The sequence below is a fragment of the Amblyomma maculatum genome, chromosome 1 (genome assembly GCF_055883805.1).
Source record: "Amblyomma maculatum isolate TAMU_Amacu chromosome 1, ASM5588380v1, whole genome shotgun sequence".
Lineage (NCBI taxonomy): Eukaryota > Metazoa > Arthropoda > Arachnida > Ixodida > Ixodidae > Amblyomma > Amblyomma maculatum.
The window spans coordinates 359,430,520-359,447,851 of NC_139344.1; the positions used below are offsets into that span (position 1 = coordinate 359,430,520).

The following is a 17,332-nucleotide window of genomic DNA, read 5'->3' on the forward strand; positions in this document are numbered from 1 at the left end:
TGAAGATATGTACCTTATGAAGAAATAAATTAGACCACTTCTTTTGTTGATTACATAAATATGAGCTTTATGTGAAACACTTGTGTAAATTGTACAACCACATTTTATTCAAGGAAATGATTTTTTTTGCTTTGTATCATTACAAGTTTTAATCGCGCGAGAAAACAGAGTTAGCATTCACTAGTTTTGCGCCAATGCCTACATATTTGCTTCTTCATTCATCACGATATAAATTGTATGTCTTAAAGAAATATAAATATTCCACTTTCCAGAAAACCCTGCATTCGTATGGCCGCCATCATCTTTTTCCGTGCGAGCGTTATGGGCTACAAATAACGGGCATAGCTCTGGAAGGTGGTAGTAGGTAGGTGGCATACAGGTGGCAACGGCCCTGATTGGCCGTTGGGTTTTTTGACGTCCCGAGACATCCCAACATGGCTGATAGGTTAGGAGAGACCGAAAGCCTCCAGCCTTCCAAGTCTCTTGCTTACCGAGTTAGGCAAGATCCATCTCTGCCACTCAGGTCATTTCGACCGGCTTCGTTATAAAAAGAATTTACATTTATGCCTCGTGGTCTATCACATAATCCGGTTTTATGGCTCTGTGGTAACGAGCATGTATGCGACAATACAGTACCAGTAAATGCGAACGAGGATCCGCACGGGGAGCCGGAGAAAAAAAATAGGCATTAACGCCGCCATGCCATACCCTTGGAAAGCGCAGCTTAACTGACCGCCAATTTTTATGTTTTGAATTTATGGACTATTCTTCAGACAAACGCAAAGCCTCACAAGTTCCGCATTCAGGTAGGCTTAGGCAGTCAGGTTCCTTCTCAATATATTGCAAAGCCATACACGGAGGAAAATATGCTTAAACTATTAAAAAGGTAATATATGCTCTCGATTTTCATGTTCTGACGCATTTCAACAGTAGCTGCATGAGATGGAAGCAACGATATTTCTGGTTCTTATATAACGCATTCGACCATTGTCGTAAATGAGGAAGAGCTTGAAGAATCTGGACTTCTCCCAACTGTTATCTCGATTTTTGAATATATTTATTTATGACTGTTAAACTTGCTACGATGATTCTTGCGAAAATATTTACCATACTTTTTTTGCTAGTCCGCAAACTACAGCGATACACTACAATTTTGGTGTTCGCAGAGGGCCAAGAAGAGGCATATATCCTAGGAAATGCTTCTGCTTGTAATATTTTGCAATAAGACTTTCAAGTTGCTTTCGGCTCATTGTATATAGATATAGAGAGCAAAAAAAAAATTGTGCAAACATAGCACTTTATATTTACATATAAACTTGAGGCTTATCTCACTACCATAGATTATGGCGAAGATAACCGCAAATAAATCGACCACCTTTAGGCGCGTGAAATCAATAATAACACGAAAGCAGGACTAAACGAAAAGCAACCGTACAACGCCCAACTGATCAAGTCAAACCAAAGGGAACATTTTGAATAGTTTTTCAGCACCGATAATATTTTTTAGTTTACTTAAGATGTGTCTCTATTGTTTTCCGCCTGATATGAAGCAGCCGAGTTCCGCAGAAGCAAAGAAGACAAAAGAGCCTTTTGTAGTAAACGTCAAATCAAAAAACGTCGCTCAGGGCGTTCTCTTTGAGAATTATAGGAAAGCGTTCGCCGTCTTCGCGTCGTTCCGCATAACTTAGGCGGATCCCGAAGTAAACAGTGGTCCTCGCTGTGCCTCGCAGCGGGGCGAAAGGGGGTGCGAGTGGGCGCATATCCTCACTCTATGACTCTCTGCCCCACCACTCTTCCCTCGCATTCGTGGCGATGAAATGGGAGGCACGAACAAGCCGTCGAACCTCTGCGCTGATGCGCGCAATGATTAACGACGCCCGAAATCAATAGAAAGGAAGCGGGCGAGAGGTTGCTGTATACGAGTGCCACGCCGTCTTCCATACTCGGCGAGCCTATGGGTGATAGTTCTTCCGTAAACATCATTACCTAACCTCCTTCTTATCACTCGTGAATATTTTGGTGCGCTGGAAGTACACAGTAGTTTCCACATCTTTTTCTATGCATGACGTATTGTGAAGAGCTACTACTAATTACGCCAAAAAGTGTAATGGCGTTTCAACAAACCAGAGAATATTTCAAAGAATGTACACACTGCCGTGCCTTCACCGCGTACTTTCCCGCCAGATAAAGGATCATATAAAATATGAACTCCATATGTGTTGAAACTGTCGGATAGTTTTGAAGCAGTTATTAGTTGTGCTAACCTGTGTCATATTACATATTTAGGATGATTTTTGCGAACTAGGAAGTTCGCTCATTAGAAATCTTGGACTAACAAAGTTTGGTTAAAGTTGATAAATTATTCTGGAACAAGCTCTAAAGACTATCAATACTTTTCTGTTTCTTAGTATAAATGAGTTATAGGTAATCTCAAACAACATGCCTATGTCTGTTTAAAGAATTTTCAAAATCTAAGGTTAGAATAAAAAGGTGCTGCCTTGTGTGCGCCCTTCTCTCATTTTGTACGATGACACAGTATTTTGTACCTTAATATTTGATTTTACAGCTTTCCCAGTTAATAAAGTGAACAATGACTATCCCGAATTTCAATGAGTAACGTCATAGACCAATGCTGGTTCAAACGATCAAAGTACGCGTCCTTTCGGCAGTGACGAACCGCCACTCACCCTGTCCATGACTTCCCGGATGAGGCCGTTCCACTCCCCGTGGCTGTTCACCGTGCCGTAGGTACCGTCGCGCACCAGACGAAGCTCAAAGCGGAAGCCCAAGAGCAGCGCCATCTGCCGGAGGACGTCCACGCAAAAGCCGTCGAGGCGGTCCTCTTCCGCCGACGTCAATTTGGAGTCCTTCCTCAGCACCACATACGGCTCGCTCTGAATCGTACAGTAAAGAAGCCAGATGCAAACTTAAGCACATTCTTCGGGGCACTGAATTTGTTATATCTCTGGCTTAGCAGAATAAAAAAAATTTTTGCGACAATTTGCATAGTGAGCCCGCATTACTGCTTTTTTTTTGTGCAGGTACTATGAACAAGGAAAATATGATTGTCAGACGTTTCAATATTAATAGATTAGTAGTAGCATAATGTGTTCGTTCAAATGATTTTACTCTCACAAGGGAAAAGCTACTGAAAGTGGATTGTTTTATACAGACAGTTTCTGGCTGGAAGGAAATGCTTGCAGTTCTCTTTCTTTATTGTTGATTATTCACATTTAGGCGAGACCTAATTTTGAACTGCGCACATTGTGAAAGAAGTGAACGTAACGCGAGAGAGCCACAGTAGCGGAGCGCTGTGAGCGGCTTAAAGAAAGAAATTATCGCACATGTTAGGCTGCCTTCAGTGATGAAGAGCTAAGTTAGGTAATCATTTTCTAGATTTTTTAAACCCTCGCTAATATAGTAACATTTCCGCAATGCTAACTGTGGCTAATATAATGAATTATTGTTGATTTAGCACTGATGCAGGAAAAAAAGAGCGACTTAAATCTTATCTCGGAGTATCATAACAGTGAGGATAAAATACATTTACGACCGTTCACAAATGCTTCTAGCGTAAAATCGACAACTTCGTTCAATATAGGAGTGAAAAATTGAGGAACTAGATAGAATATAAGTTCAGATCGCGATTCCAATATGCACGTACCTAATATCAAACTATTGCTGTTACTTTTGATGCTAGAGGCGCATACGACCTGGTTAAATTAGATCTGAGGAATTTTATTGAGGTCTTCCCGCGCAAAGGTGAAACCGGCACTTAACTCAAGAAAACAAAAAGAACCTAAGAACTGATTGCGTAGAGAACATTGCCTCATGCGTTCACGATAAAAAGATCCCATCATGTTATTCGTCTGGGCTGATAATTTTCAGCCGACACAGGTTGCTCTGAGACAAGCTATAAATTGATGGGCAGATGTAAGACTGCATGTTCCCCAGAATATTTATTCTAACAGAAACATTAAAAAAAAAAATAATATGCTCTGAATTTCCCTGCACCATATTTTTATTGGCCTGATTCTAATGCGCCTGTGTAAAAATGCTCAAATGCTGCACGTACAAGTCTTCGTTCGGATCTTGTCTTTCAGGAAATATCAATGAGTTGTTAATGCAAACATTTTAAACTCAATCTCCTAAGTATAGCTATAGAACGCCACAGATATATTAGAGTGAACAGCATAGATATTGCTGGCATTTTACAGAACAAAGAATACAACAAGAGCCAGAAAAGCTTGAGCACAGACGAAGCAGGGGAAGCCATTAATCACGTGACTAATCCCAGACTCTATTGCCATGTTCGTTTATCGGCTCATATCAGTCATTGATTCATTTTTAAAACTGTAATTTTCACCACATTTTGTTTTGAAAATTGCGGTCAGCCTGAAGAGCGCAAACTACACCCAGGAAATAAATTTCAATAACGCAGTCTGTACAACTGAGGAAAGCGATATGAGTAACGGAACGCTGCCCTCAATAAACAAAAAGCACAGAAATATTGGCCGAATTTTCAGAAAAGTAAGACATCCATTCCCGGGGTGGTAAATAGAAGAAGCATTTAAATATTCGGCATTATTGTACTGCACCATAACCTTCAAAGTGACTCGAGTGCTGTTTCAAATGGTGCAAGCAGGCGCAAAAAAAAAAAACCACATGCTAACAGCGCTGTTAGATATGTGCATGTGCTCTCATGAGGCTTTAATAGTCCTTGCATGCCCTATACACTAGGTTTGACCTCTTTAAATACTCGTTGCTTTCGAAACGTATTATTCATATAAACATTTAGGCTTTTACAACATGAACTTGGCAATGTTGCGTCAACTATAGAAAAATTTAAGTTGATACAATAAAATTTCCTGAGGTTTTTTTACAGGGAGCGTATTGTGACTACAGAGCGTTTTCTGGTAACGTCAGAATTTTGTGTATTCACAACAGAAAAGTGCTACACAACTGCAGACTACAGAAAATCACTATATAAAAGCTAATTAACGAGAAGAAACTACAAAAATAATATAGCTTTGCCTATCACAGAATATTTTGTCGTTTTTCAGAAGGCTCTCTTGGTGTTTTATTTTCAACAGTAGACATCAAACAAAACTCGGGTAATGATTATGTTTTTGCTTAGTGCGTTTTTCTTCGGCATTTATTTTTGTTACCCAACCCTGCAACAATACGGAAATGCATAAGGTATTGGAAATCACCAAAAGTTCCATTTCTTATTTTTCAATACATATAAGCACGTTTTTGAATTTTCAAATCAATCTTGTTGATATTGCGTAATAAAAACAAATAATAACTTTGTAATTATAATATTGCTTATTTGTTGATTCTTTTGAATATTGTGAAAGTTTCATGAACTGACTCGTCCCCCCCCCCCTCCCCCCCAAAAAAAATTGCACCCGCACTCTCTTCCAGCCAGAAGATTTAAACAAAAAAGACATAAAAGACCAGATATATAATCAGTGATCATGCTTAGGCCAAGATGTGAACGATTTGTAGAAGTCAGCTCAAAATTTGTTCGCAATAGAAACGCCTCGATACGGGAGCTGGCAGTAGGAGAATGAATAATGTTGTGCAAAGCTGAAACTCACCACGATTGTGACGACGCGGAGTGTTTTGTTCCGTAGCGTATGCGCCACTTCTTCGTAGGCCTCGCTCTGGTTCTTGCTGAACTGGACTCCATGGCGTTCGTCCCACGTTCCGACCTGGAGCGATGAGAATAACGAAAAAAAAAAAAAAGCGAAGCATTCCGAAGACGGAGTTAAGTTGATCAGAGAAGGAATGTGGCAAGGGGTCGGAATCACAAGGATCTGCGAGGTATAATTTGGCGCAAATCCATTTTGCCTCACGCAGTTTTTCTGGGAACGGTGAAAGGCCTGCCGAAAACGAAAAACAGCTGCCTTCTAATTACTGTTTCCTGTTCCTCGGAAGGTTCCAGTCAACTACAAAAGTCAAGGAGACACTTGCTTCTACACTAGTGTCTTACTGAGCGTAACGCTATCTGTCACCCCCATAATGGGATGGAAACGAAAACTCCCGCATTGAACCACTTTGAATAAGGGTTGTATAGGCAGGCCGCGAATACAAGATTTATAGAAAATCTCCGATGTTCTAGTGGCAAGAATAATGGCTCCATTTGTCGCACATTTTGTCGCAGCCGCTTCTGAGGCATAAGATGAAATGCAGAAGGAAGCGGAACAAACTAACGTTTTATGTTCTCTGCAATGCGAGAAGTTGGAATTCCTATAGGTATGTTTACGTCTCTAGGTTCCTGTTACGTAGAACGTCTTTTGCTTTGTATGCTTCCCTGATTGTCACTGCCGAAACCTCATGTGGCTTCTTTAGGGAATGTCGGGCTAGAAAAACAGTCTGTAAGACTGGAATTCTGCGTAGTTTCTTTCCTCTGAGGGGGCGCAGTGTGAATGCACAAAGACTTGTTCGCTGCAGATTGCGATTTTCCGATAAATGAATGTTTGTAAATTTGCAAAAACTGCAAGCCGGGTGCATGAAAAGAAGAGGAGGAATTTTTCCGGCATTTGGTACGAATGAATGGCATCGCATTGTATATCATCCCGACCTTTCGAGATGTGTTGAACACGCGGAAGTTTCATATCTATATATTTACGTCAAACTGTCTTTATGCCGATGCGCGCATTAAAACCAGCGAGGCCTAGTTCATAAACTTCATCTCGCTCAAGCGCGAAAGTTGTAACATATTCTTTGTTCTCGTTTGTAAGAATCGCGCTTCAAATGCACGTTTGTTGAAGTAGAAATGTTGCGCGTAGCGCCGCTTCTCGCGTTGCTCTTGCAAAGAGAAAGTATCGATCGTGTTCGGCAATACCACTCATCGCAAAGAATTTTGGCACGGTTTAAAGTCCTTGAAAAATTATACACGCAATCAAATAGGATACACACACGTCCATAATAAAAAGTAGATGAAAAGCTTCTACCGTGAACTCAAAGCAAATTTGACGCTATTCGCAGCCGAGTCCTGCGCATCGCCACGCTGGTCTGAGGCGCGCAAAATTTGAGGTGGCACATGTCGAAAGTCGTTTCGCAAATTCACCTGACTGCTAAAAGTAAATGCATAGAGTTTGCGTATGTCCCGCTTGGGCTAATACATGCGCATACTTGAAAGATACTACGAGCATGCATAATCATGAGAGGCGAAGGACGCTACAGCAGCGAGCTCAAAATGATAAAAATATATGACTAGGGGGCTTAACTCCATACTGAACTTTTTGGTTTGATGTCGTAGGTCACATAGCGAGTTCGAATGAGTAATGTCGTCTACTCTTATCAGGCGATGCTTGAGCGCCCCTCTAATTTGCTAGAAATAATTGCCAAGGATGTCTCGGACACTAACGTTACTAACCTTATTTAACTTTAGGTGAGCTTCTGGATGAAAGATGTTGGTAAGGGATCTCTTCGAATGTATGTAATTTAAAGTGTTACTATCCCGCTTTGTATGCCTGTGACCAAAGGTGACAAATTTCTGCCGCGTACAACGGAAGTAAGTGCCTTCATTTTACTATTAACGCACTCGGCTTAAGCAAAACTAAGGATAAGCGCACTAAAGGTCATTGTTACAGGTATAGTGAACCAAACTTATAACAATACCGCTTTTAACAATATATCGGATATAACAATAAACACCCGCAGCAGGCGTCCCCGCATATAACAATGCTGCAATAGTAGATAATTGGTTATAGCAATTAGATGTGCTCACTGATCGCCAACCGTAACAGGAAATCAAGACCATCAAACGTTGTGCCAGCCGAACTATATCACGAAGTCTTAAGAATGATTGAAGTCGATGCGGGATATATTCTTTGCTAAAAACTTTTCAGCAGGCTACTTGTAGCAGTTGGACGCCCTGCAGAGAGATGTCCACGAGATTTCCCTGAAGCATTCAAAGCGCACTGTTTACGGGTTTCAGCAAATAACTGAAAACTAGCCTACTCCCGCTTTAATAACATTTCTCAACTTATTAATGATTTTGTTCATGTTTTGCGTACACCTCTTATAGCAACCAGTGGTTATGGAAATGACATTTTTCTTGTAACTTCAATATTGTTATAACTGGTTTGGTGGAACTTAGTACCAAGTTGAAATGCATATACCTAAACATTGTTTATAGTACATGGGGACGACTGTCTTTTTCTGCCGAGGAACTTCTTCGTCAGTTTGTAAGCTAACTCGAATTTCTTATCTATACTCGAATAAAATGGCTCGTCGCCATCGCATGCGGAGAAAAAAAAATTATGCGTGCCACATATTGTGAAATGTTACGTTTGGGTATTAATCACCAGTTTTTCACATATTTTATTACATTTCATACTGTTCATTCAACCAAACCTCGGCCGTCCAAAGGAAGCATAGAACTCGGGGAAGGAGAAAGGTTTATGGCATCGAATGCACAGCAGACTCCCTAAAAATTATTCAAATGCAGTGTGTGGCCCCAATGGGCCCGTGATTTCCTACAGCAGGATGGAATCTAATTATTTGTAGTTGTGACCCCGCCCCGGTAGCAGTGACGCAGTCCCACTAGTATTTTATTGTCAGTCATGAGGATCCTATAACGTATAGGAAAGCGAAAACAATGACCGTGCAGAATTCCTAGCTGCATGTCTAGGATGCGTTAGAAACAGGTCACTAGAAGAAGGGCGCTGTGGAATAAAGCGTTTGAGTCTCTTGGTTCTCACTATGCAAAAAGCAAATCAGACGTGTAATATTAAAAAAAGAACACTTGATGTAATACTAAAATGCAGCAGGCTCACAAATTTTGGACATTCGTATAAAGATGGTGTGGCAACCGGAGGGGCACTTCGTTTGGACTTCGAACCAAATCCAATTTTTCTAAATTTTATTGAATCACCGCTCTTTGACGTTGTCTTCGGTACGACGAACTCTATGATGCCTCGACTAGAAAAGTGCATATTTACCGCCTGTTCCACGCTTTTGCATAAAAGTAAAAATACTTTTATGCACAATTCTAGAACTTGAATTTAAAAGGTAATGATGTCACTGCGTCAGCCCACCAGCATGTCATCTGAGCGCGCACTAATGATCTTTACTTCTGGACCGAAGCTTTGACCTTTTCAACAATAAATTGCTTCATGAACCTACCGGAACGCGTTGGTCGATGGGAGATCATCGTTTCTTTGTCATTTCCATTTCTTTCTGCTCCGGCTACGCTTGGTGCGTCCCTAGGAATGCTACGCAGCCGTTCTTTTGGTCGACGCTTCCAGGCCATTTGCAGGTGGAGCACGTACGGTTCCCAAAAACTCCCGTTTTAACGCTCGCGAGGCTTACTGTTGGCTCGCTGTTAGTCTTTCATTTTTCACGCGACGAGAGGCACGCCCGCTTCCTTTGTGTTTTGGCGTGTGCCGTACGTGTAAAGACGACTCTCTGAGATCACGTACGCATGATTCGCGAACTCGGAAAAAGTAATGGAGTTGAAGGCATTGTAAAATAATCGGCCTGAGTTTTGAGCGGCTGTGTTTGTTTTATGAACAAAATTACTGCTTCGAGAGGAATTCGTTGGAGACAATCAGACATGTTAGGTAAGTATATGCATTTTTATACGCTCGTGAATTAAATATTTGTGGCCGGCGAAAGAAGGTCATTTTGACGCTGGAGCAAGAAATAATGTAGCTCAAGAATGACGTATCCGAATAGCTACGCCATAAAGACAGGGAACGAAGGGGTACGTGCACAATTCCCTCGTCGACGTAAAGAAACAGTCTAGGATCAAGAAAGCGTGAACTGTGCTTTTTCCCATTATTACCCCCACCCCCAAACCTCCCCGGGAGAAAAATACAGTCCACACTATTCTTAGCACAAATGGACGTTTTGTTGTAACGATCAAATTGAGCAAAATATAAGAAAGAAATTATCAACAAGTTCGACAACATCACAAAACACGGAAGGCGCTCGCCCTCTACGAGTTGAAAATTGTGAAATTTGACGCGACCATGCAATGTGCTTACAAGCTTGGGAGGACGCTCATGAACAGTTTTCGTAAAGACTCACCATTGAAAGTCCGCTCTCCTTCAGTTGAACCAGCGACAGCGAAAGATTGGTCCTGGATCCGAAGGTGTCGAATTGCACTCTCCCTGTGAGGCCCGATACTGTGCCCTGCATAGAAGATGACAATTCATTTCGAGCATTGAGCTATTCATCTGACAACATGCAAAACATCTGAGCCACTGTATGAAGTCAGCACGACAACAGTAAAAGTACGGAGCTCAGATATGAATTCGTGAAAACCGAGAGGCACAAAGTACAAAGGGAAAAAAAATAAACTGGCGTCACTCGGCGAGCGATTAGCAAGCGCTGCAACGAAATATTTTATATCAGAAGAGTAGATAAAGTGGTAGTTTTGGCAAAGCAAAAACAATTCGCCACACCTGGGGGAGGGGGTGCACATATATCCTTTTTTGCGCACATCATTCATGAGAACTCCCTTTCCTTCAAATTTTTCTTCCCAACTGTCCAATAACCTTTCTGCCTTTTCTTTCCGCATATGCATCTGCCTGCTTCACATAAAGAGGATTGCGCCAAAATTTATAACGACATTATGTTTCCCAGATGAATAGTGTTTATCAATGCATGTGGACAAATCAGAGCAGGACGTTTCAGTGTCAACATTCCTTGGTATGATGACTGAGACCGCGGACTGTCTGCGCACAGACGACATTCATCTGCATGTTCATACATTCATGAACGAAGGGAAGATCCCAAAAACGACGAATGTTCTCGAACGTTCGGCTAGACGTCTATCATAGGAATTGCTGTAAGCAATATACTTAAGGGCAGCGCTTAGCAGATTAGAAATTATTCATGCTTTGTATTTGTAGCTAGACAGAAGATGATTTCCCTCAGTTTGCACAGCATAAAACCTAACCAAAGCAAACCCTTAAGTGTAAAGGCCAAAACAATGTTTATGAATTGATTTCAGCCCATATGTCGCTCGGGGGTCACAATTCGCGCGTTGTGTTTACCAAAAACATTCAGAATTAGGTGAAGAAGAGCATGCACAGTATATATTCTCAGGGCACATAAGAGCAAATGAAGTAAACAAGTGCTAATTATTCTATTTCTCTAAGAACATTGGGATATTGGTCGAGCTTTCAGTTAAAAATAGTGGTAAGTCAATGTGCATCCGTCGTTACGCCCCACTCCCCCAGAAAATCCAGGCAATCAGCTGACTACAGTTGCATCAGAGGTCTCGTATCAATCGCAATGTCAAAGCGTGATTTTTCGACATCATGGGGCAACAGTATCCGCGCGGAAAAAGCCACCACACACAGCTTGGTCAGTCGCGCTGACGTCAAGATTCAGTGGACGTTATATATGATGCAGATAGCCACCTATTTTGCAGACTTATGCTTTAGTACCGTGAAGACCACGTTTAAAAGACAACCTTCCGCAACCATAAACGATGAGAATGCCTTTGTAAATGCTATAGTGATGAAGCCTCGTTGAACTATATAATAAACTAATGATGAAGCTATGTAGGGTTCCTCGCTAACACACGGCGCACGTCACGGTATAAAATGAGGACTATAACTTTTCTCTCGCCATTGTGTGAGGTGGATAGCGGCCTAGACATCATCTTCCTTTCTTGCACATATAACTTCGGTCGATATTTTGCCTGGGGCAAAAATATATCGTGTGCGTGTAAATAAGCATCCTGCCTTCAAATTGCGAGAATGATGCCAGACTCAGATGAATGATGATGAATGATGAGCTGAAACTTTCGTCAAATCAAGCTCAGGCAGTAAAAAAGTGCTAATTCATACGTATTGCAGGTATTTCACGGGACTGTGGCCGAACTGTAGGGTAGCACCGTTAGAAGGGTGGTAGGTTTAGGAACAGAAACAACCGCTAGTAGTGCAGTGGCGTTCGAATTGATTTAATGCAACATGTCTTTTATTTAAAGCATGGAGTGTGCACATCTGCATCAGGCAACTGTGCGGATATATAGCTTTACCAGGATGCGGAGGATATCTTCGGAATAGATAACGTGAGTCGCTCATGGCTGTCGCACTGACTCTTTCAAATATAGCGCAAGTAAAATTACATTGTTGCATCCTTCTCGAATACAGCTGCTAAACAGCACGCATTTTTTCGTACCTATAAATGCGTACTTATACGGCCACTCGAGAACAAGGTTATAAATGCTACACACTTGTGTCGGACGTGAAGTAATAAAAATAAGGTCGTCAGTAATTCAAGTATACAACTAACAGTGCTCCTTTGCTAGATATTTAGATTTGTAGCTTTGTTTCCGCCGACTCCCCGCTGCACGCATATTGACGTCGCGCTAAAAGGCGCTTGCCGTGTTTAATACGTTGCGATGCATCCTACAGCTTATTTGCATGCCTCTGTTTGTTGGTACCTTGAAGCAGAAAGTATATAATGTATGAGGTGCTTACGTAAGTACAATTTGCGATGTCATTTTACGACGTCCACTTCCGCAAATGTCACAAACAATGTCTGTCTTTCTCATACATTCTTCTACCATGTCTCTTCCGAATCATAGTTTGTGTTTAAGGTTTCATTTAGATATATATTTTCGCCTCTTTAGACTTGTACATCAAGTTCCATGGCTAATTGAAACTCCGTTTTGAAACATGCAGGGCGTTCCAGCACACAGAAATCGAGTGCTGCTCAGAATCGGGCGACATATATAGCGGAGTATTTTCTTCCTTCTCCAATGCTAAACAATATTTAAAGATAAATGACCTAATACTGAATTTATTATATCAAAATTATTTTCCGTTTAAATTATCAGGAGCTTGAGGTAGAAGCTGCTCAAACGAAAGCTTGGCAAAGACCAAGTGTCAACAACAAAGTTGTAAACCTTCATGAAAAATACTTCGTTGCAATGTCTGCACTAACATAATGTTTATGAACATTTTTTGAATGGGCTGAAGCTTCCTGCTCAGAAAATGTGTCGACTATTTTGAGAAAAGACGTACCTGCAATTTTGCGCGTCCCGAGCGCTGAATATACGTCTCATTATCATACTCAGACAAAAAAAAAAAAAATTACGAGAGACTTTGGCGACTAAAGTATTGAAAGGCAAAAGCTTTTGCATGACATGCTGGTCGGCATTGCGAATGATTACGAGTGATTGCTTACTGTTTGCGTATGCTGGATTGCGATTAAAGTACCCGACAACAGCTTCTGAGTGTGCTGATGCTATATTGAAACGCATGTGTTTCGTACTTCGGAGTCTGCGATTGATGAATTGAGCCACGTTTCGGTAAGAATGACCAGGTTAGATTCTGTTGTGTGAATTAAATTACGGAGAGCATCAAGCTTTAGCAAAAGACTTCGAATATTAGTATATAAAGAAGAGATGCAGAAAAGGTCAGGACGCGAATGATTTCCTTCTACGAGTCTAAAGGGTGGGGGATAACCTGCTCAATGCTGTGGTCACAGATGTAGGTTTTGTTTCCGATGATTAGTTTGTCGTGTCTAAGTTGTTTTTGTGTGTCGAATTCGAATGATTTCCTTCTACGTGTTCAAAGGGTTGGGGAAAACCTACTGAATGCAGTGGTCAAATATGTAGATTTTTTTCCCATGATTAGTTGTGTCTAAGTTGTTGTGTCGAATTACAGGAGGTGCTTTCTAGCAATAAGCTTGTAATCTTCAGAAATACTGTAACCTGTATCTTAGTTTCTTGGGACATGAAAGCAGCTTTTCTTTTACCTTAAAGTGGGTGAATTTAACAATGATTGGTCGGTCACGGTTCGCCCTGAACGTTCCCAGCCTGTGCGCTTTATGAATATGAAGAGGAACGAGGGTAGTATCTGATCTAATCGCGTACTAAAATGCTGGATTATGAGGTCTCCGATTGCGCCCATGTTTCGCGTTCGACATCTTTAAGGCCAAAAAGCAAAAGGTTTGGTCTGCGTGATCTGTCGACCGAATCATCCAGTCTGGTTTAAATGCTGGCAATTTGCATAGCATTTTTTTGGAGAGTTCTTGTAAGTGGTTCATCTGTTCTTTAACTGCTATCATGGATGAACAGTTAGCTTCAACTTTGGCCAGACTTTTTGATTTCCTGAAATGTTTCGTCATTCTGAGAAAGTTTAAGGCGAACAGATTTCATTTCTGTAAGAAGTGAAGCTTGTCCGGATCGTACTTCGTTTAGTGTTTCAAGTATTTCAGTGGAAGATTGGGTATCACCGGAACAAGTGTTGGGACCAGGGTTTAGTTCAACGTCGCCTGCGAGGATTAGTAACTGCTCGATAACATAGTAACAATAAAAGGCAATCTGGATGCAGTACAGTGGGCTCGTCAGCACCAGTACGCCAGCATAGCTAAAAATGTTCGTCTTGCATTTAGCTGCAAGACGAACAAGTGTCGCAGGTGAGTTGCAGCAGCCATAGCTGTGGTACTGTCGAGCCCAATGAAAGCGGTGTTTGGTGGCGTCTTGTTTATAAAGCAGTCAGGTGGAAAAGAGGTTAATCGTTGGCGATTGACTATCGTCGATGAGAATGCATGTGGCGATAATCGCGGGGCATATTCCTGCGGCGGCGCTGGCAGGTAGTGGAGCGCCAGTGCTGTTGATGTGCGCGTGGTTGGGATGCTATGCGGCAGGACCGGCTCAGTTCCGCGATGTGCTGGCGGCCAGGCTGGCATCCGTGTGAATACCTGGGCGTCACTCGTGGACCAGTAGCCACATCGCAGGTGATTTGCAGTGGCTATAGCTGTGTTGCTGTCGAACCCAAACTCAGTACTTAGGGTCGCTTACGCTATAGTTTTCAAGATTTTCTCTGCCTTTGTGGCATTCCTCTTTAAACCTTCCGGTCGTGTACATATACAAGGGAGAAAGTTTAAATTCAAGACTTCAAAAAACGTAGCTCCTCTAAACGTTTTTGAAAATTCGTGTGAGTATCACCTCCAGCAGGTGATGGTTAAGAAAAGCCAGAATTTCCAGTCCAGTATGGGTACAACGGCAAATTCTGTTGCGTAAAGATTCTAATCACGCCGCGTACTTTCCCCTGATGCATCACTATTAACAGCGGAGAAAAAATTACTATCACCAAGCTAATGTTGAGAGCTGTTCTATAAAGTAAAATATTATAGTTTAAATTTCGCTTGCTTGAACAAGGCCCGCGTGAAGCTATTATCGCGCCCGAAAGCACACAGAGATTATAGCCCGTGTAGCGAATGTTTGTTTGCTAAAACACTCCCTGCTCTCCTGAGTTCAAGCTCATTGAGGATGGCTTACCTTCATGCGATTTTCACTTTCTTTATTCGACGGACGCAGGAATCGTTGACAGAAGGTGTCAGAGACGCCTCCTCATTGTGAAAAAAGCTTCTGTGAGGTGTCATATGCAGAAGGTGAATACCTATTTCCTGTATCCAACTAAATAAGTCTGGCATTTAGTTGACGTGGACTGCGTCTGCTCTCTCGGGTCACAGATTATTTGTGCTTGTCAGGAAGACAGGTACATAACTACGTATCCTATGGATAGGCTATGCGTTCTGACCCTTACACAAATGTTTGCTGCCAGGAGACGCTAGCGACATTAACGACTCCGTCGCGCACCGCTAGAGCAGCGTATTAGCACGGCAATAATGGAGTGGCGCGTGACATTTACCTCAGGTGGACCTCTCTATTTTAACCACGCCGGTTCTTCTTCGCTCTAAACACTCACCGCCTTGATCTGCGTCGCAAGGGACAGTCCATATGGCCACGGGGAGCGGCCGGGTTCGCACGAAGCCTCGTGTCGGGGTTCCAGGTTCCGACTGCGGCTGAGCGTCTGCAGACCACGGGCGAAGGACAGCACAGCGTCGTATGCCAGGGCCGCTTCCGACTAGGGTCATGGAAGGAACAAAATGGCGGCCAACAGTATTATTGAGCTTTTTCTGCAGTTACTTATGTTTCTTGCAGATGCAACTTATTTCACTTCCATTTGTGCAGTTAGTGATCTTCGTGTACCGGTTGGTTTGTAACATATACAGAAAAAGGGTTGTTTTATATTTCGGTCTCGTCAACGTTTTAATATAGAGTGTAGTCTGTTGTGATCCTAAACATCATCGATGTGAGAGTCGCTCTTCCTGTGCTGCAGGCGACTGTGAGAAGGCAGCCACAGATGAGTCTCCGTACACTAACATACCACATTGTGTTAATAGTTTTAATAGTACTTCGGTGTGACGCCACTGGTATTAACTAATAACCTGCCCAGAATTTATATCTTATTGACTGTTTCGCTAGCGATGGGTCTTAGCTGCATTGAAGAAGACTCATTAAGAACTCTTCGGAGCTGAGTTAAACTTTTGATATGTCCAGTAATGTGTAGTGACCGATCATACATACAGACAAAACCCATAACAGTTCAGAGTGATAAAACATTGTGTCCAAACCACTCGAAATCCTTCTGCCAAAAAATTACTGCTTATGGAAGCCACGGAAGCAGCAGCGGGGAAACTAGTGAGGGAATATATGCATCAGGCTTCGTTTATTAGGGCAGAAAAACTTTTCCTACGCATTTTCGTTGCAAACATTGAATTATTTAACAGCGTTTGACAATCTCAGGGGAAAGAACAGACTAATATTGCTTACGGAAAGGAATACTAGTGGTTTTACTCATTTTTAGCAGCAATTGGACATAATACCTGTAATAAGGTATACGCCAAGCCTCACAGAGCATGATTATGTCATTATCTTGTTAACGATGTGGACAAATAATAGAAATCTTTTCGTCTGCGATTTGAATATTCGCACAATAGTTGGGCGCCATCTTCCCATGTTATAGGCCGAAGGATTAGATTTAATAGGCAGGGTACGATGTTGGATGGCAGGGGCCAGTCATATCATTTTCAGAGGGCCAGTATAGGCGCCGTCACATTTTGAGGGTTCTTGTGTCTACAATTAAAGTGCAATGTTTTCTGTGGTGCTCTAGATTAATATTTTGGGTTTCACTTGCAAAACTTTCGTTTTCTATTGAATGCATTCTTTTCTGATAGAAGAATCTTCTTCTCTGCCTTAACAAGCCCTGGACATCGGCCTCCAGCTGCCCACGCAACAAAGGCGCTCAGACTGAAGGGAAAGCCCGGGAAGTGGCCGACCCACCTTGACGCTGGAGAAGATCTTCTTAGCCCTGGGGGAGAGCAGTTCGAGCGAGTCGTCGACGGCCACGTCTGCCTTTGATTGGCGCTGCGCCAAGTTGGCTGGCAGCTCTCCCGTGGCCACCAGGCGGAAGCCGGTCACGTTGCAACGAGAACTGTAGAAGGACCGCAGGTCGACCGTGTGCAGGTCCTGCCATCAATGGGCCCAGAAAGAAAGCACAGA

At 42.3% G+C, this 17,332-nt stretch overlaps 1 protein-coding gene across 1 annotated transcript in view; it reads right to left on the minus strand.

Annotated features, from left to right (window-relative positions):
- The window catches only part of LOC146207925 (glutamate receptor ionotropic, kainate 2-like), a 168,184-nt gene that overhangs the window by 19,215 nt on the left and 131,637 nt on the right, over positions 1-17,332 (minus strand). Inside the window, exons 9-13 of the mRNA XM_084577782.1 lie at positions 17,114-17,299; positions 15,696-15,854; positions 10,048-10,152; positions 5,604-5,717; positions 2,688-2,894 (exon numbers count right to left, since the gene is read on the minus strand). Coding sequence (XP_084433908.1) covers positions 2,688-2,894; positions 5,604-5,717; positions 10,048-10,152; positions 15,696-15,854; positions 17,114-17,299 — 771 coding nt within the window. The remainder of the gene's footprint in view (positions 1-2,687; positions 2,895-5,603; positions 5,718-10,047; positions 10,153-15,695; positions 15,855-17,113; positions 17,300-17,332) is intronic.